Raw genomic sequence first — 24,868 nt, forward strand, 5'->3', positions numbered from 1 at the left:
AAAGTGAATCAGTTATACATATACATATATCCCCATATCTCTTCCCTCTTGCATCTCCCTCCCTCCCACCCTCCCTATCCCACCCCTCTAGGTGGTCACAGAGCACTGAGCCCCTCTCCCTGTGCTGTGTGGCTGCTTCCCACTACCCATTAATTTTAAATTTGGTAGTGTATATATATCCATGCCACTCTCTCACTTTCTCCGAACTTAGCCTTCCCCCTCCCCATGCCCTCAAGTCCATTCTCTAGTAGGTCTGCGTATTTATTCCCATCCTGTCCCTAGGTTCTTCATACCCACTTTTTCTTTTTTAGATTCCATATACGGGTGTTAGCATGTTATTTGTTTTTCTCTTTTTTACTTCACTGTATTGCAGACTCTAGGGCCATCCACCTCACTACAAATAACTCAGTTTCGTTTCTTTTTATGGCTGAGTAATATTCCAGTGTATATATGTGCCACATCTTCTTTATCCATTCATTTGTCAATGGACACTTGGGTTGCTTCCATGTCCTGGCTATTGTAAATAGAGCAGGAATAAACACTGTGGTACATGACTCTTTTGCAATTATGGTTTTCTCATGGTATATGCCCAGTAATGGGATTGCTGGGTCATAAGGTAATTCTATTTTTAGTTTTTTAATGAAACTCCATACTGTTCCCCATACTGGCTATATCAATTTACATTCCCACCAACAGCGCAAGAGGGTTCCCTTTTCTCCACACCCTCTCCAGCAATAACTGTAGATATTTTCATGATGGCCATGCTGACTGGTGTGAGGTGATACCTCATTGTAGTTTTCATTTACATTTCTCTAATGATTAGTGATGTTGAGCATCCTTTCATATACTTGTAGGCAATCTGTGCATCTTCTTTGGTGCAATGTCTGCTTAGGTCTTCTGCCCATTTTTGGATTGGGTTGTTTGTTTTTTTGATATTGAGCTGCATGAGCTACTTGTAAATTTTGGAGATTAATCCTTTGTGAGTAGCTTCATTTGCAAATATTTTCTCCCATTCTGAGGGTTGTCTTTTGGTCTTATTTATGGTTTCCTTTGCTGTGCAAAAGCTTTGAAGTTTCATTAGGTCCCACTTGTTTATTTTTGTTTTTATGTCCATTTCTCTAGGAGGTGGGTGAAAAATGATCTTGCTGTGATTTATGTCATAGAGTGTTCTGCCTATGTTTTCCTCTAAGAGTTTGATAGTGTCTGGCCTCACATCTAGGTCTTTAAAGCATTTTGAGTTTATTTTTGTGTACGGTGTTAGGGAGTGTTATAATTTCATTCTTTTACATGTAGCTCTCCAGTTTTCCCAGCACCACTTACTGAAGAGGCTTTTTCTCCACTGCATATTCTTGCCTCCTTTATCAAAGATAAGGTGACCATATGTGTGTGGGTTTACCTCTGGGCTTTCTATCCTGTTCCATTGATTTATATTTCTGTTTCTATGGGAGTATCATACTGTCTTGATTACTGTAGCTTTGTAGTATAGTCTGACGTCTGGGAGCCTGATTCCTCCAGCTTTTTTGTTCTTTTTCAAGAATGCTTTGGCTATTCAGGGTCTTTAGTGTTTCCATACAAATTGTGAAATTTTTTGTTCTAGTTCTGTGTAAAACGCCAGTGGCAGTTTGACTGGGATTGCATTCGAATACATAGTTTTGGGGAGTACAGTCATGTTCACAATGTTGATTCTTCCAATCCAAGAACATGTTATACCTCTCCAACTGTTTGTATCATCTTTAATTTCTTTCATCAGGGTCTTACACTTTTCTGCGTACAGGTCTTTTGTCTCATTAGGTAGGTTTATTCCTAGGTAGTTCATCCTTTTTGTTGCAATGATAAATGGCAGTGCTTCCTTAATTTCTCTTTCAGATTTTTCATCATTAGTATACAGGAATGCATTAATTTTGTATCCTGATACTTTACCAAACTCATTGATTAGGACTAGTAGTTTTCTGGTAGCATCTTTAGGCTTCTCTATGCATAGTATCTTGTGATCTGCAAACAGTGACAGCTTTACTTCTTATTTTCCAATTTCGATTCCTTGTATTTCATTTTCTTCTCTGATTTCTGTGGCTAAAACTTCCAAAAAAAAGTTCAATAATAGTGGTGAGGTCGGGCAACCTTGTCTTGTTCCTGATCTTAGTGGAAATGGTTTCACATTTTCCACCATTGTGGACGATGTTGCCTGTGGGTTTGTTATATATGGCCTTTATTAGGTTGAGAAAAGTTCCCCCTATGCCTACTTTCTGGAGGGTTTTTATCATAAATGGGTGCTGAATTTTGTCAAAAGCTTTTTCTGCATCTATTGACATGATCATATGGTTTTTATTCTTCACTTTATTAATATGATGTAGCACATTGATTGATTTGCGTATATTGAAGAATCCTTGCATTCCTGGGATATATCCTACTTGATCATGGTATATGATCCTTTTAATGTGCTGTTGGATTATGTTTCCTAGTATTTTGCTGAGGATTTTTGCATCTATGTTCATCAGTGATATTGGCCTGTACTTTTCTTTCTTTGTGACATGTTTGTCTGGTTTTGGTATCAGGGTGATGGTGGCCTCATAGAATGAGTTTCGGAGTGTTCCTCCCTCTGCTATATTTTGGAACAGTTAGAGAAGGATAGCTGTTAGCTCTTCTCTAAATGTTTGATAGAATTCGCCTGTGAAGCCATCTGGTCCTGGACTTGTGTTTGTTGTAAGATTTTTAAATCATAGCTTCAATTTCAGTGCTTGTGATTGGTCTGTGTATATTTTCTATTCCCTCCTGGTTCAGTATAGGAAGGTTGTGCTTTTCTAAGAACTTGCCCATTTCTTCCAGGTTGTCCAATTTATTGGCATATAGTTGCTTGTAGTAATTTCTCATGATCCTTTGTGTTTCTGCAGTGTCAGTTACTTCTTTTTCATGTCTAATTCTATTGATTTACGTCTTCCCCCTTTTTTCTTGATCAGTCTGGTTAATGGTTTATCAATTTTTTTATCTTCTCAAAGAAACAGCTTTCCATTTTATTGATCCTTGATACTGTTTTCCTCATTTCTTTTTCATTTATTTCTGATCTGATCTTTATGATTTCCTTCCTTCTGCTACCTTTGGGGTTATTTTGTTTTTCTCTAATTGCTTCATGTGTAAGGTTAGGATGTTTATTTCAGATGTTTCTTGTTTCTTAAGGTAGTACTGCATTGCTCTAAACTTCTCTCTTAGAAATGCTTTTGCTGTATCCCACAGATTTTGGGTCATTGTGTTTTCATTGTCATTTGATTCTAGGTATTTTTTGATTTCCTGTTTGATTTCTTCAGTGATCTCTTGGTTATTAAGTGGTATGTTGCTTAGCCTCCATGTGCTTGTATGTTTTATAGATTTCTTCCTGTAATTGATATATAGCCTCATAGAACTGTGGTTGGAAAAGATACTTGATACGATTTCAAATATCTGAAATTTTCCGAGGCTTGATTTGTCACCCAATATATGATCTATCCTTGAGAATGTTCCATGAGCACTTGAGAAGAGTGTATTGTGTTGTTTTTGGATGGAATGTCCTATAAATATCAATTAAGTCCATGTTGTTTAATGTGTGATTTAAAGCTTGTGTTTCCTTATATATTTTCATTTTGGATGATCTCTCCATTGGTGATACTGTGGTGTTAAAGTCCCCTACTATGAGCGTGTTACTGTTGATTTCCCCTTTTATGGCTGTTAGCATTTGCCTTATGTATTGAGGTGCTCCTATGTTGGGTGCATGAATATTTACAATTGTTATATCTTCTTGGATTGATCCCTTGATCATTATGTAGGGTCCTTCTTTGTCTCTTGTAATAGTCTTTATCTTAAAGCTTCTTTTGTCTGATATGAGAATTGCTACTCCAGCTTTCTTTTGATTTCTATTGGCATGGAACATCTTTTTCCATGTCCTCACTTTCAGTCTGTTAGGTGTCCCTATGTCTGAAGTGGGCCTTTTGTAGACAGCATATGTATGGGTCTTGGTTTGGTATCCATTCAGCCAGTCTATGTGTTTTGGTTGGAGCATTTAATCCACTTACATTTAAGGTAATTATCGATATGTATGTTCCTATTACCATTTTCTTAAGTGTTTTGGGTTTGTTATTGTAGATCTTTTCCTTCTCTTGTGTTTCCTGCCTAGAAAAGTTCCTTTAACATTTGTTGTAAAGCTGGTTTGGTGGTGGTGAATTCTTTTTTTTTTTTTTTTTTTTTGCGGTACACGGACCTCTCACTGTTGTGTCCTCTCCTGTTGCAGAGCACAGGCTCCAGACACGCAGGCTCAGTGGCCATGGCTCACGGGAATAGCCGCTCTGCAGCATGTGGGATTTTCCTGGACCGGGACATGAACCCGTGTCCCCTGCACAGGCATGAGACTCTCAACCACTGCACCACCAGGGAAGCCCTGAATTCTCTTAGCTTTTGCTTGCTTGCAAAGGTTTTAATTTCTCTGTTGAATCTGAATGAGATTCTTCCTGGATAGAGTAATCTTGGGTGTAGGTATTTTGCTTTCATCACTTTAAATGTCCCGCCACTCTCTTCTGGCTTGCAGACTTTTTGCTGAAATATCAGTTGTTAACCTATATAAGATTCCCTTGTATGTTATATATTGCTAATGCCTTGCTGCTTTTAATATTTTTCTTTGTATTTAATTTTTGATAGTTTGATTAATATGTGTCTTGGTGTTTCTCCTTGGATTTATCCTGTATGGTAGTCTCTGCACTTCCTGGACTTGATTAAATATTTCCTTTCCCATATTAGGGAAGTTTTCAACTATAATCTCTTCAAATATTTTCTCACTCCCTTTCTTTTTCTCTTCTTCTTCTAGGACCCCTATAAATCGAATGTTAGTGCATTTAATGTTGTCCAAGAGGTCTCTGAGACTGTCCTCAATTCCTTTCATTCTTTAACTTTATTCTCTTCTGCGGTAGTTAGTTCCATTATTTTATCTTCCAGGTCACCTATCCGTTCTTCTGCCTTAGTTATCCTGCTATTGATTCCTTCTAGAGAATTTTTTATTTTATTTATTATGTTGTTCATCATTGTTGTTTGCTCTTTAGTTCTGCTAGGTCCTTGTTAAACGTTCTGGTATTTTCTCCATTCTATTTCCAAGATTTTGGATCATCTTTACTATCATTACTCTGAATTCTTTTTCAGGTAGACTGCCTATTTCCTCTTCATTTGTTAGGTCTGGTGGGTTTTTACCTCACTCCTTCATCTGCTGTGCGTTTGCTTGTCTAATCATTTTGCTTAACATACTGTATTTGGGGTCCCCTTTTTGCAGGCTACAAGTCTATAGTGCCCATTTTTTCTGCTATTTGCCCCTAGTGGCTAAGGTTGGTTCAGTGTGCTGTGTACGCTTCCTGGTGGAGGGGACTTGTGCCTGTGTTCTGGTGGATGAGGCTAGGTTTTGTCTTTCTGGTGGGGGGGGGTCTGCATCTGGTGGTGTGTTTTGGGGTGTCTGTGACCTTATGATTTTAGGCAGCACCTCTGTTAATGGGTGGGCTTGTGTTCCTGTCTTGCTAGTTGTTTGGCATAGTGCATCCAGCAAGTAGCTTGCTGGTCATTGAGTGTAGTTGGGTCCTGGCGTTGAGATGGAGATCTCTGGGAGAGCTTTCGTTGCTTGATATTATGTGGAGCTGGGAGGTCTCTGGTGGACCAATGTCCTGAACTCGGCTCTCCCACCTCAGAGGCACAGGCCTGACACCTGGCTGGAGCACCAAGATCCTGGCATCCACACAGCTCAGAATAAAAGGGAGAAAAAATGAAAGAAAGAAAGAAAAAGAAATAATAAAATTAAATAAAGTTATTAAAACAAAAAATAGTTATTAAAAATAAAAAAATTAGGGGCCTTCCTTGTGGCACAGTGGTTGAGAGTCCACCTGCCGATGCAGTGGACATGGGTTCATGCCCCGGACCGGGAAGACCCTACATGCCGTGGAGCAGCTAGGCCTATGAGCCATGGCTGCTGAGCCTGCGTGTCTGGAGCCTGTGCTCCGCAATGGGAGAGGCCACAACAGTGAGAGGCGGGCGTACCGCAAAAAAAAAAAAAAAAGTCAAAAAATTAAAAAGTAATTCAAAATGGAAACAAAGATAGGCACAAGATAGCAACCAAAACAAAAAAACAAATCCACCAATAATAAGAAAAATTAAAAACTATACTTAAAAAAAAAAAGAAAACGGGCAGAAAGAACGCTAGGACAAATGGTGAAAGCAGTTATATAGAAAAAATTACACACAGAAGCATACACATACACACTCACAAAAAGAGAAAAATAAAAAAAATATATATATCGTTGCTCCCAACGTCAACTACCACAATTTGGAATGATTTGTTGTCTATTTAGGTATTCCACAGATGCAGGGTACATCAAGTTGACTGTGGAGAGTTAACCCATGGCTCCTGAGGCTGCTGGGAGAAATTTCCCTTTCTCTTCTTTGTTTGCACAGCTACTGGGGTTCAGCTTTGGATTTGCCCCTGCCTTTACATGTAGGTCGCCTGAGAGCGTCTGTTCTTCACTCAGACAGTACGGGGTCAAAGTAGCAGCTGTGTATGGGGCTCTGGCTCACTCAGGCTGGGGGAAGAGAGTAGTACCAAAGGTGGGGCGAGCCTGCGGCAGCAGAGGCCAGCATGACATTGCAACAGGCTGAGGCGTGCCGTGTGTTCTCCCGGGGAAGTTGTCCCTGGATCACAGGACCCAGGCAGTGGGGGGCTGCACAGGCTCCCGGGAAGGGAGGTGTGGACAGTAACCTGTGCATGCACACAGGCTACTTGGTGACTGCAGCAGCAACCTTAGCATCCCATGCCTGTCTCTGGGGTCCATGCTGAGAGTCTCAGCTTGCACCCATCTCTGAAGCTCATTTAGGCAGTGCTCTTAATCCCTTCTCCTCATGCACCGCAAAACAAAAAGGCAAGAAAAGTTTGTTGCCTCTTTGGTAGTTCCAGACTATTGCCCGACTCCCTCCTAGCTAGCTGTGGTGAACTAGTCTCCTTCACACCGTGTTCACACAGCCAACCCCTGTCCTCTCCCTGAGATCTGGCCTCCAAAGCCCAAGCCTCAGATCTCAGCCCCCACCAGCCCCGGTGGATGAGCAGACAAACCTCTTGGGCTGGTGAGTGCTGGTCAGCACTGAGCCTCTGTGCGGGAATCTCTCTGCTTTGCCCTCTCCACACCTGTGGCTGTGCTCTCCTCCGTGGCTCCGAAGCTTCCCCCCGGCCTACCCCCATTTCTGCCAGTGAAGGGGCTTTCTAGTGTGTGGAAGCTTTTACTCCCTCACAACTCTCTCCCATTGGTGCAGGTCCCATCCTTATTCTTTTGTCTCTGTTTTTTCTTTTGCCTTTTGCCCTACCCAGATGCTCGGGGAGTTTCTTACCTTTTGGGAGGTGTGAGGTCTTCTGAGAGCATTCAGAAGGTGTTCTGTAGTAGTTGTTCTACATGTAGATTTATTTCTTATGTACCTGTGGGGAGTAAGGTAGTCTCCACGTCTTACTCTTCCACCATCCTGAAGGTATTCTCAAAATAGACTTTAAAATAAAGACTATTACAAGAGACAAAGAAGGACACTACATAATGATCAAGGGATCAATCCAAGAAGACGATATAACAATTGCAAATATCTATGCGCCCAACATAGGAGCACCTCAATACATAAGGCAAATGCTAAGAGCCATAAAAGGGGAAATCAGTAGTAGCACAATAATAGTAGTGGACTTCAACACCACACTTCCACTAAGGGACAGATCAACCAAAATTAAAATAAATAAGGAAACACAAGTTTAAATGACACATTAAACAAACAGACTTAATTGATATTTATAGGATATTCCATCCAAGAACAACACAATACACTTTCTTCTCAAGTGCTCATGGAACATTCTCCAGGATAGATCATACCTGGGGTCACAAATCAAGCCTTGGTAAATAAAGGACAACTGAAAAGGTATCAAGTATCTTTTCCGACCATAACACTATGGAACTAGATATCAATGACAGGAAAACTGTAAAAAGTACAAACACATGGAGCCTAAACAATACACTACTAAATAACCAAGAGATCACTGAAGAAGACAAAGAGGAAATCAAAAGATACCTAGAAACAAATGGCAATGAAAACTTTACAACCCAACAGCTATGGGATTGAGCAAAAGCAGTTCTAAGAGGGAAGTTTATAGCAACACAATCCTACTTCAAGAAACAAGAAACGTCTCAAATAAACAACCTAACCTTACACCTAAAGCAATTAGAGAAAGAAGAACAAAAACTCCTCAGAGTTAGCAGAAGGAAAGAAATCATAAAGATCAGATCAGAAATAAATGAAAAAGAAATGAAGGAAACGATAGCAAAATCAATAAAACTAAAAACTGGTTCTTTCAGAAGATAAACAAAATTGATAAACCATTAGCCAGACTCATCAAGAAAAAAAGGGAGAAGACTCAAATCAACAGAATTAGAAATGAAAAAGGAGAAGTAACCACTGACACTGCAGAAACACAAAGGATCATGAGAGACTAATACAATCAAGTATATGCCAATAAAGTGGACAACCTGGAAGAAACGGACAAATTCCTAGAAAAGCACAACCTTCCGAAACTGAACCAGCTAACACCTATCCTTCTCAGAGTTTTCCAAAATATAGCAGAGGGAGGAACACTCCCAAACTCATTCTACGAGGCTGCGAACACCCTGATACCAAAACCAGATAAAGATGTCACAAAAAAGGAAAACTACAGGCCAATATCACTGATGAACACAGATGCAAAAATCCTCAACAAAATACTAGCAAACAGAATCCAACAGCACATTAAAAAGATCATACACCATTATCAAGTGGGATTTATCTCAGGAATGCAAGGATTCTTCAATATACGCAAATCCATCAACGTGATATACCATATTAACAAACTGAAGGAGAAAAACCATATTATCATCTCAATAGATGCAGAAAAAGCTTTCTACAAAGTTCAATAACCATTTATGATAAAAATCCTCCAGAAAGCAGGCAGAGAAGGAACGTACGTAAACATAAGAAAGGCCATATATGACAAACCCACAGATAACATTGTTCGCAATGGTGAAAAACGGAAACCATTTCCACTAAGATCAGAAACAAGACAGGGTTCCCCATTCTCACCACTATTATTCAACATATGTTTGGAAGTCTTAGGCACAACAATCAGACGAGAAAAAGAAAGAAAAGGAATCCAAATCGGAAAACAAGTAAAACTGTCACTACTTGCAAACTATACATAGAGAATCCTAAAGATGCTAGCAGAAAACTAGTAGAGCTAATAAATGAATTTGGTAAAGTAGCAGGATACAAAATTAATGCACAGAAATCTCTAGCATTCCTATACACTAATTATGAAAAATCTGAAAGAGAAATTAAGGAAGCACTCCCATTTACCACTGCAACAAAATGAATAAAACTCCTAGGAATAAACCTATGTAATGAGACAAAAGACCTGTATGCAGGAAACTGTAAGACACTGATGAAAGAAATTAAAGATGATACAAACAGATGGAGAGATATACCATGTTCTTGGATTGGAAGAATCACTATTGTGAAAATGTCTATACTACCAAAAGCAATCTAGAGATTCAATGCAATCCATATCAAACTACCAATGGCATTTTTCACAGAACTAGATCAAAAAATTTCACAATTTGCATGGAAACACAGAAGACCCCATATAGCCAAAGCAATCTTGAGAAAGAAAAACAGAGGCGGATGAATCAGGTTCCCTGACTTCATACTATATTACAAAGCTACAATAATCAGGACAGAATGGTACTGGCACAAAAACAGAAATATAGATCAATGGAACACGATAGAAAGCCCAGAGATAAACCCACACACATATGGTCACCTTATCTTTGATAAAGAAGGCAAGAATATACAATGTAGAAAAGACAGCCTTGTCAATAAGTGGAGCTATGAAAAGTGGACAGCTACATGTAAAAGAATGAATTCCCTAACACCGCACACAAAGATAAACTCAAAATGGATAAAGACCTAAATGTAAGACCAGATAGTATAAAACTCTTAGAGGAAAACATAGGCAGAACACTCTTGACATAAATCACAGCACGACCCTTTTTGACCCCCTTCCTAGAGAAAGGGAATTAAAGGCAAAAAAAACAAATGGGACCTAATGAAACTTAAAAGCTTTTGCACAGTAAAGGAAACCATAAACAAGATGAAAAGAAAACCCTCAGAATGGGAGAAATATTAGCAAATGAATCAAGGGACAAATGATTAATCTCCAGAATATACAAGCTGCTCATGCACATCAATATCAAAAAAATAAAATAAATAAATAAATAAACAACCCAACCCCAAAATGGGCAGAATACCTAAACAGACATCTCTCCAAAGAAGATATACAGATTGCCAACAAACATATGAAAGGATGCTCAACATCACTAATCAATAGAGAAATGCAAATCAGAACTACAATGAGGTATCACCTCACACCAGTCAGAATGGCCATCATCAAAAAATCTACCAACAATTAATGCTGTAGAGGGTGTGGAGAAAAGGGAACCTTCTTGCACTGTTGGTGGGAATGTAAATTGATACAGCCACGATGGAGAACAGTAAGGAGGTTCCTTAAGAAACTAAAAATAGAACTACCATACGAGCCAGCAATCCCCCTACTGGGCATATACCCTGAGAAAACCATAATTCAAAAAGAGTCATGGAACACAATATTCATTGCAGCTCTATTTATAATAGCCAGCAGACGGAAGCAACGTAAGTGTCCATCGACAGATGAATGGATAAAGAAAATGTGGCACATATATACAATGGAATATTACTCAGCCATAAAAGGAAACAAAATTGAGTTATTTGTAGTGAGGTGAATGGACCTAGAGTGTGTTCATACAGAGTGAAGTATGTCAGAAAGAGAAAAACAAATACCATATGCTAACACATATATATGGAATCTAAAAGAAAATAAAGGTTGTGAAGAACCTAGGTGCAGGACAGGACTAAAGACACAGACATTGAGAATGGACTTGAGGACACAGGGAGGGGGAAGCGTAAGCTGGGACGAAGTGAGACAGTGGCATGGACATATATACACTACCAACCGTAAAATAGCTAGCTAGTGGGAAGCAGCCACATAGCACAGGGAGATATGCTCAGTGGTTTGTGTCCACCTAGAGTGGTGGGATAGGGAGGCTGTGAGAGAGACGCAAGAGGAAGGAAATATGGTGATATATGTATATGTGTAGCTGATTCACTTTTTGATACAGCAGAAACTAACACACCATTGTAAAGCAATTAAACTCCAATAAAGGTATTTTAAAACGGGAAATAGAAAATAGAAGGTAAAACAAAAATTAAGTAAATAATCCATAATCCCACCATCCAAAAATAACTACTATTAACATGTTGCTGTATTTTCTCCAGTATTTTTTCTGTTACAATGTATTCATTTAATATTATAAAACTGAGATATTACATTTTGTTTGGAAACTTCTGTTTCAACAAATTTTGTATCTGAGCATTTATCTATGACACTCAATACTCTTTACAAACATGATATTTAAAAATGACTGTATGACATTTGATCCTATGATGATAATTTAACCATCTCCTTAATACTGGACTTTATAGTGTTTCCAACTTGTGCTGGTATAAATAACACTATAATGAACTGTTTAACATAGAAAAATCTGTTCACTTCCCTGTTTATTTCCTTACTAAAACTTCCTAGAGGCAGAATTACTGTAATAAAGGGTATAAATATTTTTCAGACTCTTGCTACATACTGCCAATTTGTTCATCAGGAAAGTTGTATGCTTCCTCCAGCAAAACAGACTAGCCATTTCACACAGCCTTGCCCAAACTAAATACTATGAGTTTTAAAATCCTCAGCAGTTTAATAGGTGATAAATGGTATCCCATTGTTGATTTAATTACTAAGACTTCTAATGAGGATGAGTATCTTTTCTTTCATTTATTGACCATGTATATTTTTCCTTAGTGAATAAAACATTTTATTTTTCAAAACGATGAGGGTAATTATTATACAGCCCAAGAGAATGGATGAGGACACTGAGCCCTAAGCAGGAACAGCCCAGAATTCAGTTCACTTCATATATGGTTTAGGTCAGTGTTTTTCAACATATAGTCTATGAATCACCTAAATCACCTAGGAGGCATATTCAAAAATGCAGGTTTCTGGGGCCCCCACTGCCCTCCTAAACCAGAACCAAGGTGTGTGAAAGAGAGTTGGAATTTCGATAACCTCCCTAAGTGACTCATGAACACTAAATTTGGGATTCTCGGTGAAAGAGAGGACAGGGCAGAGTGGCATGTGTTAGATCACTTGATGACCTTTTACAAGCTACATAAAAGGAACTGTCTGATCCTTTTCTTACAGTTCTCCCAGGGATTTGGTTCTGATTCTAGGCTGCAACTAATTCCCAGGTCTCTCTATTGGCTTTCAGTATAAGAAAAACTCACATCCTGTAAGGCTACCTCCTTCTTATCTTCTCAGATCTTACTCTGAACTTACGTTTCCCCCTGAAGTCACTCAGCAAATACTTGTTAAATGCTCACTATGGGTCGGGCACTGTGCTTGGTACTGTGGGAACAAGGCATACCAACTTGAAGTTGGCAGCCAGACTGCTTTGTAATTTTTATAAATTTACTCTGCCAAAAACTGTTCAAAATTAAAATAATAGTTTTCATTTACTGAACAATTATGTGATGGACACTGTACTTGGTACTTTACACATATTATCTCTACTCCATAATAATTCTGTCCTATAAGAAAATGGTATCCTTATTTTACAGATGAGGAAACTGAGGCCCAAGGCCATACAACGTATATGGGTTAGAGCAGGGCTTAGAATTCTGTTCTATTTGACTCCAGTCTGGGCTCTTTCCTCTATGTTATGCTATCTTCCTAAGGCTTAAAAAAATCTTCCCATCATGAAGATTTTTGAATTCATGTTTTTTTGTCTTTTTGGTAACAGAATATGGCCTGTAGGGCCTAACACTTCCAACTTAATTAGCATATACCAACTCTTTGGATTCAAGTGATTCTAGTAAAAGATTCACCAACCCAATATATCTTCCCCCAAATAATTTTTTCTTTTTTTTAATACCTGAGGTACCACTCCCACTGCCCTCCGAAGGCTTTCCAGGCTCACATCTTGTATATTTTGACCAGCAAGGTAAATGTTACCCTTTTGAGGCTCATAGAAGCGAAACAACAGCCTCACTATTGTGCTTTTCCTGAAATAGGAGACAATGAAAGGTTATGTAGCTCCAACTGGCATTAGGGAACCCCTATTCTAAACCACAGTCATCATTTTATTATGACACATAAAAAATATTACAATGGGAGTCAGCAATCAACAATGCAGAATTTTATAAAGAACTAAATTACCCACCCTGACCCACTACCTCCTACAATGGCCACTTTCTTTCCTGCAGGAACTTCAAAAGATATTCCACTAAGGACTTTCTGCCCCTCAATGTATTCAAAATGCACATTATCAAAGGCCACCGTAGCTGTCTGTGGTGTGATCTGAAGGGGAGATGCCATCGCTTTGTCCTAGCAGGGAAGAGAAAAGAAAAAGCCACTTTACACACCTCCTAGAGTACAGCTATGAAATTTTCTAATTCACAGAGAGAAAAAGGAAAATAAAGGGAAAGGAGGAGGTTTTTAAGTGGAGTTAGACCACTTCTAAGCATGCTTTTAAAAATGTTTTTTCACTCCTCACTGTTAAGGGTAAAAATCCTGAATGCTTTGATTTCTGATCAATTTGTTTTGGGGGTAAAGAGGAATGGTGGGCAGGGGAGAAAGGAGGTTGACAATGTGAGGAGAGGCAATCACATTTTATATCACTATTAGCAAAAGTAAATCAGGTGCAAGTACAAATATAGAAGTTAACAAATTTAGCTTCTAGGTATAATATTCTTTGCTAATACTGCAAGGTTTCTAAACACAGAAGTAAAAGCTGTAACAGCCTTTTAATACACATGATAGTCCCAATTCCTGCAAAAGAGAAATTAGTTTGCTAATATGGTAATGTAAAAATATTCCCCCAGAATAATACCATTAATGAGATGATGCTTATATGCTTTTAAAAAGGTACTAAATAGATTACTTACTTTAATTCGGGTGTCTACCTTGAGTAGAGTAAACAAGGTGTTCATATCTATAAGTGCTTGTCTAGTTTCTCTGTATACAGTTCCCAGAAAGTTAAGGGGCAATGAAAGCTGAAAAAGCAGTCCATTCACCATTACTAAATCTCCAACAGTAAGGGTACCTTAATATGCAGTTGGTAGAAAAAAAAATTTTAGATGTTATGAACTTTCCAGTTTAAGATAGAGAAGTTTACAGTTTACTACTGTGGAATACAGTTCAAAATGTACATAATCAGCAACTCTTAGGCCTACTCAAATTCCAAAGCATTTTAATACATGATTTAGGAAAATAGGGAACTAGATATATGCTAACTGGAATGGCAAAAGCCCACCCATACACTACACATAATATATAAGAAAATGAGAAATGGTTTAAGTGAGGAAAGAAATGGAAGGCTGAAAATCTCTCCTTTCTTCCTAAGAAAGTTCCTTGTAATGTAAAATAGAAGTTTTTTAAAGTATAAATTAAAAAATTGGAGCAAATGGATATCATGATTGGGAATTGATAAACCATGTATTAAGGTCTCAGGGAATGAATAAATCCTAACTAAGCAAGCAGGTTACAGAAAAGAGGCACAGATATTATTTACTTTTGCAATGTTTTGCAATGAACAACTAATAGAAAAATTAAAAGGTTACTAGTAATTTTTATATGACTGCTTGCATTTTAGTCCTTTGGACTAAATACTACATTAATTACATTTCTTTCCAGGTCTACAAGAGAAATTAGAAATATGAGATGCTAAAAAGAAAGTTACTCCGAAAAGAATCAGGTTGTAGCCCCACAAACAGTAATCCCAATCAATGAGAGAACCAGTGCTAAACTTGTAGTGTTAAACAAAGGGAAGTAAAAAAAACATCATCATGTAATCAAGAAAACATATTCTGATACAAAAATGAAAGTACTCCAAGGATGTTATAGTACCTTATTGAATATGCTTTATAAGACTAATATACACATTTCATTAATCTTTATAAAGGTTAAGTAAAACATAGACTAACGTGAAAACCACATATCCATTACCTGCCACAATTCCCTGACTGGCGAGCACCATTATGGCTGTTAAACCAACACTGAAAATAGCACTTTGACCAAAGTTCAGCATAGCCAGAGTAGAGGTACTTTTCAATGAAGCAGTCTCATATGTCTTCAAAAATCCATCATATCTTTGTGCTTCATAATTTTCATTATTAAAATACTACAAAATACATAAAAATAGTAACTGCATACAACTATAATTGGAATTTAATCTCTTAAGTGATTAGTATCCTTTTCATGGATACAATTTTGTACTGCATATACCATTTTAAAAACTGACTTGCCATATATTGGACTATGGTACTCCTGCAGTTTTCCACAATGGACAGTATTTGAAAAGTCCATAAAATTCATCCCCCAAACATTTACTGAATGCCTAGTTAATTTAAACCCAGATCTAAAAAAGCTGTCAACGGCACTTCCTTCACAAAGCCTTGCCTTGATCCTCTGGGACTCTGAATTGACAATTCCCATTGCCCCCACCACATTACACCTTTCTCATGCAGCCACTTGCATACTTTACTTTAACTCTCCCAGTGCTTAGCAAATTCTGGGAAGGCAAGGATCAAACAGTAATCATTGTTTTTACCACCCTTCCCCATTACAGGACTTAGCATAGCGCTTTGCACACAAGAGGCATTCAGTAAAATTTGTTAAATGGAAAAATGAACAGATAAATGAAAGAATTAGTGAAAAGCACTATGCTAGGCAGTATGAGGGATAGAGTCAAGAACTTAGTGTGCATTCTGAATCAAGATGCTAACCGTACTGTCACTACTTATAAATTAATTCAGAAGGTAAAATTCTGATGGTGCCACACAAAAAATGTGGTAGAAAGGGCAATTTCTAAACAAAAGAAAAACAATAAAGTACTATTATTTCATCATACCTAGAGATCCTATACTAATCTGAAGCTCTAACTTACAGCACCTATTCAATTAAATGGCATAACAAACCTTAGTGCTGTGTGAAAGGAAGAGGAAAGTAAAATTAAACATATTACCTTCACAGTTTCATAATTCAGCAGCGAGTCTATGGCAGCGTTACCTGCATCATTATCTGCTTTGTTCATCTCTATTCTAAATCTAGTTCTGTAAGACAAAGATTTGCATAGGCATGGAATGTTTGCTACAGAAGCATAACAAATTTCTGAACCTTGACTGACCTCTGGGGAATACCTTACCTCCACCGTGTGACAGCAACTGTGAATGCTGTGTATGCACCAAGTGTCCCAAGGGTCACCAGTGCAAACTGGGCACCACATCTATAATACTGGAGAAGGCAAAAGAAGAAATGAGAAACAGTCATTGCTCTTGCCAAATAGTTTATAATATACATTAGCAAATTGCAAAGATTTTAATTAAAAAATATGTTGGTATAAAGTTGTATATATGAAAAACTGAGTGAGGAAACAAATACCTTAGAAAATCAACTTTAAGTTATATGCATACTTTTAATTACAAAATATGAAATTGCCTAAAATGCTATAAATGGTGAATAGAAAGAAATCTAGATAATCTGAGCATACCAGTCCAAAGTCATATACCATAATGTCTGTTAACAAAAAAACTGCAACCACTAGCTAAATGACTGACCTATGTGTAGAAATGAACAGCTCTTTACAATAACAACATGATAAAGACTTTGGACACAGTCCCTTGAAGCTTGTGGAAAAATAATTAAACAAACTGTATAACCCTTCTGGCACCATGGGATTTTGCTTTCAAATCATAAGCATGCAATAGTACAAAAACTTCAAGTACTAAATAGCTACTAACAAGAATGTAAGATAAAAGCTTGTCATGAAAAATGTTTTACTTACCAAAACACCACTGACAAGGGTCACCTCAAACATGATGGGAAGAAGATTAAATACTAAAGCACTCAGGACAAAACTAATACCCCTTGTCCCTCTGTCAATAGCCTTTGACAAAGCTCCTGTCTGTCTGTTCAGGTGGAAAGCAAGATCCAGGTTGTGAAGATGGAGAAAGACATTTTTGGCTATTCTTCGGATTGAATTTTGTGCTACCTTGCCAAATACTGCATTTCGAACTTCATTAAAAAAGGCAGCTCCAGCTCTTGATACACCATCTAGCAATACAATCAAGAAAAAGTGGGGTGTAAAAACATTAGAATCGTTGGAGTATAAAAATGTCAAGGGCTCAGAAAATGTTTGTACAATGAATGAATATATCACAGAATACTTACACTAAAAGAAAGCTAGAAAACATCTAGCCTACTGAGTATCAATCTTTCCACCACCATGAAAACTTTTCATTGCTATTCTCCCTATAAGATTCCAAATGTTGAAAGATTTTTCCAAGTATCAGCAGCCCATAAGGCTTTATTGTGGATAAATGTACAGTATCTGTTGAGGTTTTGTGATCTAACTCAATTCCCCCAAATAACAAATGATAAAATTGAGATCCTGAAAATTACAAGTGCTTTGACTAAGCATGCCCCAACTCAGGTCTCAGTTTCATAAAGTATCCTTTCTAGTGCATGGGGACACAAAGCACTATATTCTATTCTTTACAAATTGTAGATTTGTGTCATGGCTATTGAATATAATTTAATTAACACATTAATACAGGTATATCATTATGTAGCAATTTCCTATTCAACGGCTAACAACAACGGCAAAAAAATAACTAGCGTTACTAAAAAAATATTTTATAAGGAGCCTAACTATTAGAAGCGGTTGTTATGAATTTAATGTCTTACTTCATGTTATTTTTTTCTAGAACTTAGAAAATGAGAATTTTATTACAGAATTTTTGGAAAGTATATCATACAAAGAATTTTTTGAAAACCACACATAAAACAAAAAATCTCACATAAAACAAACATCCAAAATGCTAAGTTGTGTTTGTGGTGAAAAGGTCATATGCTCAAATATGATGAAACCCTCTTGAAGAAAGTCAACACCTGTAGACAGATTAAAGAACCAAACATACAGCCAATGAGAACTGCCGTTGCCATGGTTGCAACTGTATTTGGTGCATCACTCAGGTTCAGCATGTTTCCCGACATCTGGTTGAGGCTGTCTACAGCATATTTAAACATGAAGGGAACCACAATATTCATAGCCTAAAAACAAAAGCAGCAATTATCAATCACATGCAAATTATGTATTCATAAAAGTACAAATATTTACCTTAAATTAGTATTTATGGGAATGTTTAGATATTAACCATTTACTAGTATTGGAATGATTTTCCCAGTTTATAAAGATAAAATCTTTGGCAGTGGGAGAGCTGTAATTTCAGGATTCCTAACTCATACTGACTGCCATGTTAATATTCACTTATAAGCTATGTGCATTAGTCAAATGCTCCTGCCTCTATGAAATCGCCCCTGATCATCCACTCAAAAATGCTTTCTCCATTATCTAAAATCCTACAGAGCTCATAACACTTACAGCAAACTGCCTTATACTGTAGTTATTTGTGTATATAAGTACAATGCTTTGTATATAGCAGGTATTCAATAAATATATGTAAAATTATTTATTCACCAAAATAATGGTAAAACTGAAATTATACAGCAAAAAAGGATCTCAAAAGCAGATAAATTACAAGTATCTGTAGCTGATTCACCATTCAGGGGGAAAAAACCCCAACAGTGATAGATCTATTTGCCCCAGAAAAAAATCCCTTTGCTCCAACACCATATAAAAGAAAACCCAGGAGGTTGAGGAAGATGGCGGAAGAGTAAGATGTGGAGATCACCTTCCTCCCCACAGATATATAAGAAATACATCTACACGTGGAACTGCTCCTATAAAACACCCACTGAACACTGGCAGAAGACCTCAGACCTCCCTAAAGGCAAGAAACTCCCCATGTACCTGGGTAGGGCAAAAGAAAAAAGAAAAAGCAGACACAAAAGAATAGGGATGGGACCTGCACCAGCAGGAGGGAGCTGAGAAGGAGGAAAGGTTTCCAAACACTAGGAAGTCCCTTCACAGGTGGAGGCTGCAGGTGGCGGAGGGGGGAAGCTCTGGAGCCACGGTGGAGAGCGCAGCAACAGGGGTGTGGAGGGCAAAGTGGAGAGATTCCCAAACAGAGGATCGGTGCCGACCAGCACTCACCAGCCCGAGAGGCTTGTCTGCTCACCCACCGGAGCGGGTGGGGGCTGAGAGCTGAGGCTCGGGCTTCGTTCAGAGCGCAGGGAGAGGACGGGTGGCATGAACACAGCCTGAAGGGGTTAGTGCACCACGGCTAGCCGGGAGGGAGTCTGGGGGAAAAGTCTGGACCTGCCCAAGAGGCAAGAGATTTTTCTGCCCTCTGTTTCCTGGTGCACGAAGAGAGGGGATTAAGAGCACTGCTTAAAGGAGCTCCAGAAAGTGGCGCAAGCTGCAGCTTTCAGCGCAGACTCAAGAGATGGGCATGAGATGCTAAGGCTATTGCTGCCGCCACCAAGAAGCCTGTGTGCAAGCACAGGTCACTCTCCACACCTCCCCTCCCGGGAGCCTGTGCAGCCCGCCACTGCCAGGGTCCCGTGATCCAGGGACAACTGGTGCACGAAGAGAGGGGATTAAGAGCACTGCTTAAAGGAGCTCCAGAAAGTGGCGCAAGCTGCAGCTTTCAGCGCAGACTCAAGAGATGGGCATGAGATGCTAAGGCTATTGCTGCCGCCACCAAGAAGCCTGTGTGCAAGCACAGGTCACTCTCCACACCTCCCCTCCCGGGAGCCTGTGCAGCCCGCCACTGCCAGGGTCCCGTGATCCAGGGACAACTTCCACGGGAGAACACAGGGCACGCCTCAGGCGGGTGCAACGTCATGCCGGCCTCTGCCACCGCAGGCTTGCCCCACATCCGAACCCCACCCTCCCCCAGGCCTGAGCGAGCCAGAGCCCCAGAATCATCTGCTCCTTTAACCCCGTCCTGTCTGAGCAAAGAACAGACGCCCTCAGGTGACCTACACGCAGAGGTGGGGCCAAATCCAAAGGTGAAACCCAGGAGCTGTGCAAACTAAGAAGAGAAAGGGAAATCCCTCCCAGCAACCTCAGGAACAGCGCATTAAACCTCCACAATCAACTTGATGTACCCTGCATCTGCGGAATACCTGAATAGACAACGAATCATCCCAAAATGAGGAGGTGGACTTTGGGAGCAAGAGAGATTCTTTTTTCCCCTTATCCGCTTTTTGTGAGTGTGTATGTGTATGCTTCTGTGTTCGATTTTGTCTGTATAGCTTTGCTTTCACCATCTGTCTTAGGGTTTCTCCGTCCGTTATTTTTTTAACTTAAAAATCTTATTTTCCCTAATAATTATTTTTTATTTTAATTATTTTATTTTATCTTACTTTATTTTATTTTATCCCCTTTCTTTCTAATTTTTCTCCCTTTTATTCTGAGCCGTGTGGATGAAAGGTTCTTGGTGCTCCAGCAAGGAGTCAGTGCTGTGCCTCTAAGGTGGGAGAGCCAACTTCAGGACACTGGTCCACAAGAGACCTCCCAGCTCCACGCAATATCAAATGGCGAAAATCTCCCAGAGATCTCCATCTCAATACCAAGACCCAGCTTCACTCAACGACCAGCAAGCTACAGTGCTGGACACCCTATTCCAAACAACTAGCAAAACAGGAACACAAAGCTACCCATTAGCAGAGAGGCTGCCTAAAATCACAATAAGGGCACAGACACCCCAAAACACACCAATAGACGTGGACATGCTGACCAGGAAGACAAGATCGAGCCTCATCCACCAGAACACAGGCACTAGTCTGCTCCACCAGGAAACCTACAGAACCCACTAAACTAACCTTAGCCACTGGGGAGAGACACCAAAAACAACGGGAACTATGAACATGCAGCCCGCAAAAAGGAGACCCCAAACACAGTAAGATAAGCAAAATAAGAAGACAGAAAAACACACAGCAGATGCAGAAGCAAGGTAAAAACCCACCAGACATAACAAATGAAGAGGAAATAGGCAGTCTACCTGAAAAAGAATTCATAATAATGATAGTAAAGATGATTCAAAATCTTGGAAATAGAAGACAGAAAATGCAAGAAACATTTAACAAGGACGTAGAAGAACTAAAGAGGAAACAAGCAACGATGAACAACACAATAAATAAAATTAAAAATACTCTAGAAGGGATCAATAGCAGAATAACTGAGGCAGAAAAAAAGATAAATGACCTGGAAGATGAAATAGTGGAAATAACTACTGCAGGGCAGAATAAAGAAAAAACAATGAAAAGAACTGAGGACAGTCTCAGAAACCTCTGGGACAACATTAAATGCACCAACATTCAAATTACATGGGTCCCAGCAAAAGGAGAGAAAAAGAAAGGGACTGAGAAAATATTTGAAGAGATTATAGATGAAAACTTCCCTATATGGGAAAGGAAATAGCTAATCAAGTCCTGGAAGCACAGAGAGCCCCATACAGGATAAATCCAAGGAAAAACATGCCAAGACACATATTTATCAAACTAACAAAAATTAAATACAAAGAAAACAAAAGTAGGAAGGGAAAAACAACAAATAACAAACAAGGGAATCCCCATAAGCTTAACGGCTGATCTTTCAGCAGAAACTCTGCAAGCCAGAAGGGACTGGCAGGACATATATAAAGTGATGAAGGAGAAAAACCTACAACCAGGATTACGCTACCCAGCAAGGATCTCATTCAGATTTGATGGAGAAATTAAAACCTTTACAGCAAGCAACAGCTGAGAGAGTTCACCACCACCAAACCAGCTTTAAAGCAAATGCTCAAGGAATTTCTCTAGGCAAGAAACACAAGAGGAGGAAAAGACCTACAATAATAAACCCAAAACAATTAAGAAAATGGAAATAGGAACATACATATCGATAATTAGCTTAAATGTAAATGGATTAAATACTCCCACCAAAAGACACAAACTGACTGAATGGATACAGAAACAAGACCCACATATACGATGTCTACAAAAGACCCACTTCAGACCTAGGGACACATACAGACTGAAAGTGAGGGGATGGAAAAAGATATTCCATGCAAATGGAAATGAAAAGAAAGCTGGAGTAGCAATTCTCATATCAGACAAAACAGACTTTAAAATAAAGACTATTACAAGAGACAAAGAAAGACACTACATAATGATCAAGGGATCGATCTAAGAAGAAAATATAACAATTGTAAATATTTATGCACCCAACATGGGAGTACCTCAATACATAAGGCAAATACTAACAGCCATAAACGGGGAAATCGACAATAAGGCAATCAAAATAGTGGACTTTAGCACTCCACTTTCACCAGTGGACAGATCATCCAAAATGAAAATAAAAAAGGAAACACAAGCATTAAATGATACATTAAACAATATGGACTTAACTGATATTTATAAGACATTCCATCCAAAAACAACAGAATACACATTTTTCTGAAGTGCTCATGGAACATTCTCCAGGATAGATCATATCTTGGGTCACAAATCAAGCCTTGGTAAATTTAAGAAAATTGAAATTGTATCAAGTACCTTTTCCAACCACAACATTATGAGACTAGATATGAATTACAGGAAAAGATCTACAAAAAATACAAACACATGGAGGCTAAGCAATACACTACTTAATAACGAAGTGATCACTGAAGAAATCAAAGAGGAAATCAAAAAATACCTAGAAACAAATGACAATGGAGACAAGACGACCCAAAACCTTTGGGATGCAGCAAAAGCAGTTCTAAGAGGGAAGTTTATAGCAATACAATCCTACCTTAAGAAACAGGAAACATCTCGAATAAATAACCTAACCTTGCACCTAAAGATATTAGAGGAAGAAAAACAAAAAAAAACCCAAAGTTAGCAGAAGGAAAGAAATCATAAAGATCAGATCAGAAATAAATGAAAAAGAAATGAAGGAAACGATAGCAAAGATCAATAAAAGTAAAAGCTGGTTCTTTGAGAAGATTAACAAAATAGATAAACCATTAGCCAGACTCATCAAGAAAAAAAGGGAGAAGACTAAAATCAATAGAATTAGAAATGAAAAAGGAGAAGTAACAACTGACACTGCAGAAATACAAAAGATCATGAGAGATTACGACAAGCAACTCTAAGTCAATAAAATGGACAACCTGGAAGAAATGGACAAATTCTTAGAAAAGCACAACCTGCTGAGACTGAACCAGGAAGAAACAGAAAATATGAACAGACCAATCACAAGCACTGAAATTGAAACTGTGATTAAAAATCTTCCAGCAAACAATGCCCAGGACCAGATGGCTTCACAGGCGAATTCCATCAAACATTTAGAGAAGAGCTAACAACTATCCTTCTCAAACTCTTCCAAAATACAGCAGAGGGAGGAACACTCCAATACTCATTCTACGAGGCCACCATCACCCTGATACCAAAACCAGACAAAGATGCCACAAAGAAAGAAAACTACAGGCCCATATCACTGATGAACATAGATGCAAAAATCCTCAACAAGAGACTACCAAACAGAATCCAAAAGCACATTAAAAGGATCATACACCATGATCAAGTGGGGTTTATTACAGGAATGCAAGGATTCTTCAATATACACAAATCGGTCATCGTGATACACCATAATAACAAATTGAAGGAGAAAAACCATACGGTCATCTCAATAGATACAGAGAAAGCTTTCGAAAATTCAACACCCATTTATGATAAAAACCCTGCAGAAAGTAGGCATAGAGGGAAATTTCCCTAACATTAATATAGGCCATATATGACAAACCCACAGCCAACATCATGCTCAATGGTGAAAAACTGAAAGCATTTCCACTAAGATTAGGATCAAGACTAGGTTGCCCACTCTCACCACTATTATTTAACATAGTTTCGAAAGTTTTAGCCACAGCAATCAGACAAGAATAAGAGAGAAAAGGAATCCAAATCAGAAAAGAAGAAGTAAAGCTGTCACTGTTTGCAGATGACATAATACTATACATAGAGAATCCTGAAGATGCTACCAGAAAACTACTAGAGATAATCAATGAATTTGGTAAAGCAGAATTATACAAAATTAATGCACAGAAATCTCTAACAATCATATACACTAATGATGAAAAATCTGAAAGTGAAATTAAGAAAACACTCTCACTGCAACAAAAAGAATAAAATATCTAGGAATAAACCTACCTAAGGAGACAAAAGACCTGTATGCAAAAATTATAAGACAGTGATGAAAGAAATTAAAGATGATACAAATAGATGAAGAGATATACCATGTTCTTGGATTTGAAGAATCAATACTGTGAAAATGACTCTACTACCCAAAGCAATCTACAGATTCAATGCAATCCCTGTCAAACTACCACTGGCATTTTTCACAAAACTAGAATAAAACATTTCACAATTTGTATGGAAACACAAAAGACCCCGAATAGCCAAAGCAATCTTGAGAAAGAAAAACGGAGCTGGAGGAATCAGGCTCCGTGACTTCAGACTATACTACAAAGCTACAGTAATCAAGACAGTATGGTTCTGGCACAGAGACAGAAATATAGATCAATGGAACAGGATAGAAGGCCCAGAGATAAACCCACACACATATGGCCACCTTATCTTTGATAAAGGAGGCAAGAATATACAGTGGAGAAAAGAGAGGCTCTTCAATAAGTGGTGGTGGGAAAACTGGACAGCTACATGGAAAAGAATGAAATTAGAACACTCCCTAACACCATA

At 38.5% G+C, this 24,868-nt stretch overlaps 1 protein-coding gene across 3 annotated transcripts in view; it reads right to left on the minus strand.

The window, feature by feature from the left end:
- Window positions 1–24,868, minus strand: part of ABCB7 (ATP binding cassette subfamily B member 7) — a 152,223-nt gene that overhangs the window by 30,039 nt on the left and 97,316 nt on the right. For all 3 annotated transcript variants that reach the window (XM_007450338.1, XM_007450339.1, XM_007450337.1), the window contains 8 exons: window positions 18,166–18,298; window positions 17,031–17,299; window positions 16,392–16,480; window positions 16,212–16,299; window positions 15,194–15,368; window positions 14,134–14,291; window positions 13,410–13,573; window positions 13,122–13,251 (listed from right to left, as the gene is read on the minus strand). In XM_007450338.1, the coding sequence (XP_007450400.1) occupies window positions 13,122–13,251; window positions 13,410–13,573; window positions 14,134–14,291; window positions 15,194–15,368; window positions 16,212–16,299; window positions 16,392–16,480; window positions 17,031–17,299; window positions 18,166–18,298 (1,206 nt within the window). The remainder of the gene's footprint in view (window positions 1–13,121; window positions 13,252–13,409; window positions 13,574–14,133; window positions 14,292–15,193; window positions 15,369–16,211; window positions 16,300–16,391; window positions 16,481–17,030; window positions 17,300–18,165; window positions 18,299–24,868) is intronic.

The sequence above is a fragment of the Lipotes vexillifer genome, unplaced genomic scaffold, assembly GCF_000442215.2.
Source record: "Lipotes vexillifer unplaced genomic scaffold, Lipotes_vexillifer_v1.1 scaffold880, whole genome shotgun sequence".
In the NCBI taxonomy this organism is placed as follows: Eukaryota; Metazoa; Chordata; class Mammalia; order Artiodactyla; family Lipotidae; genus Lipotes; species Lipotes vexillifer.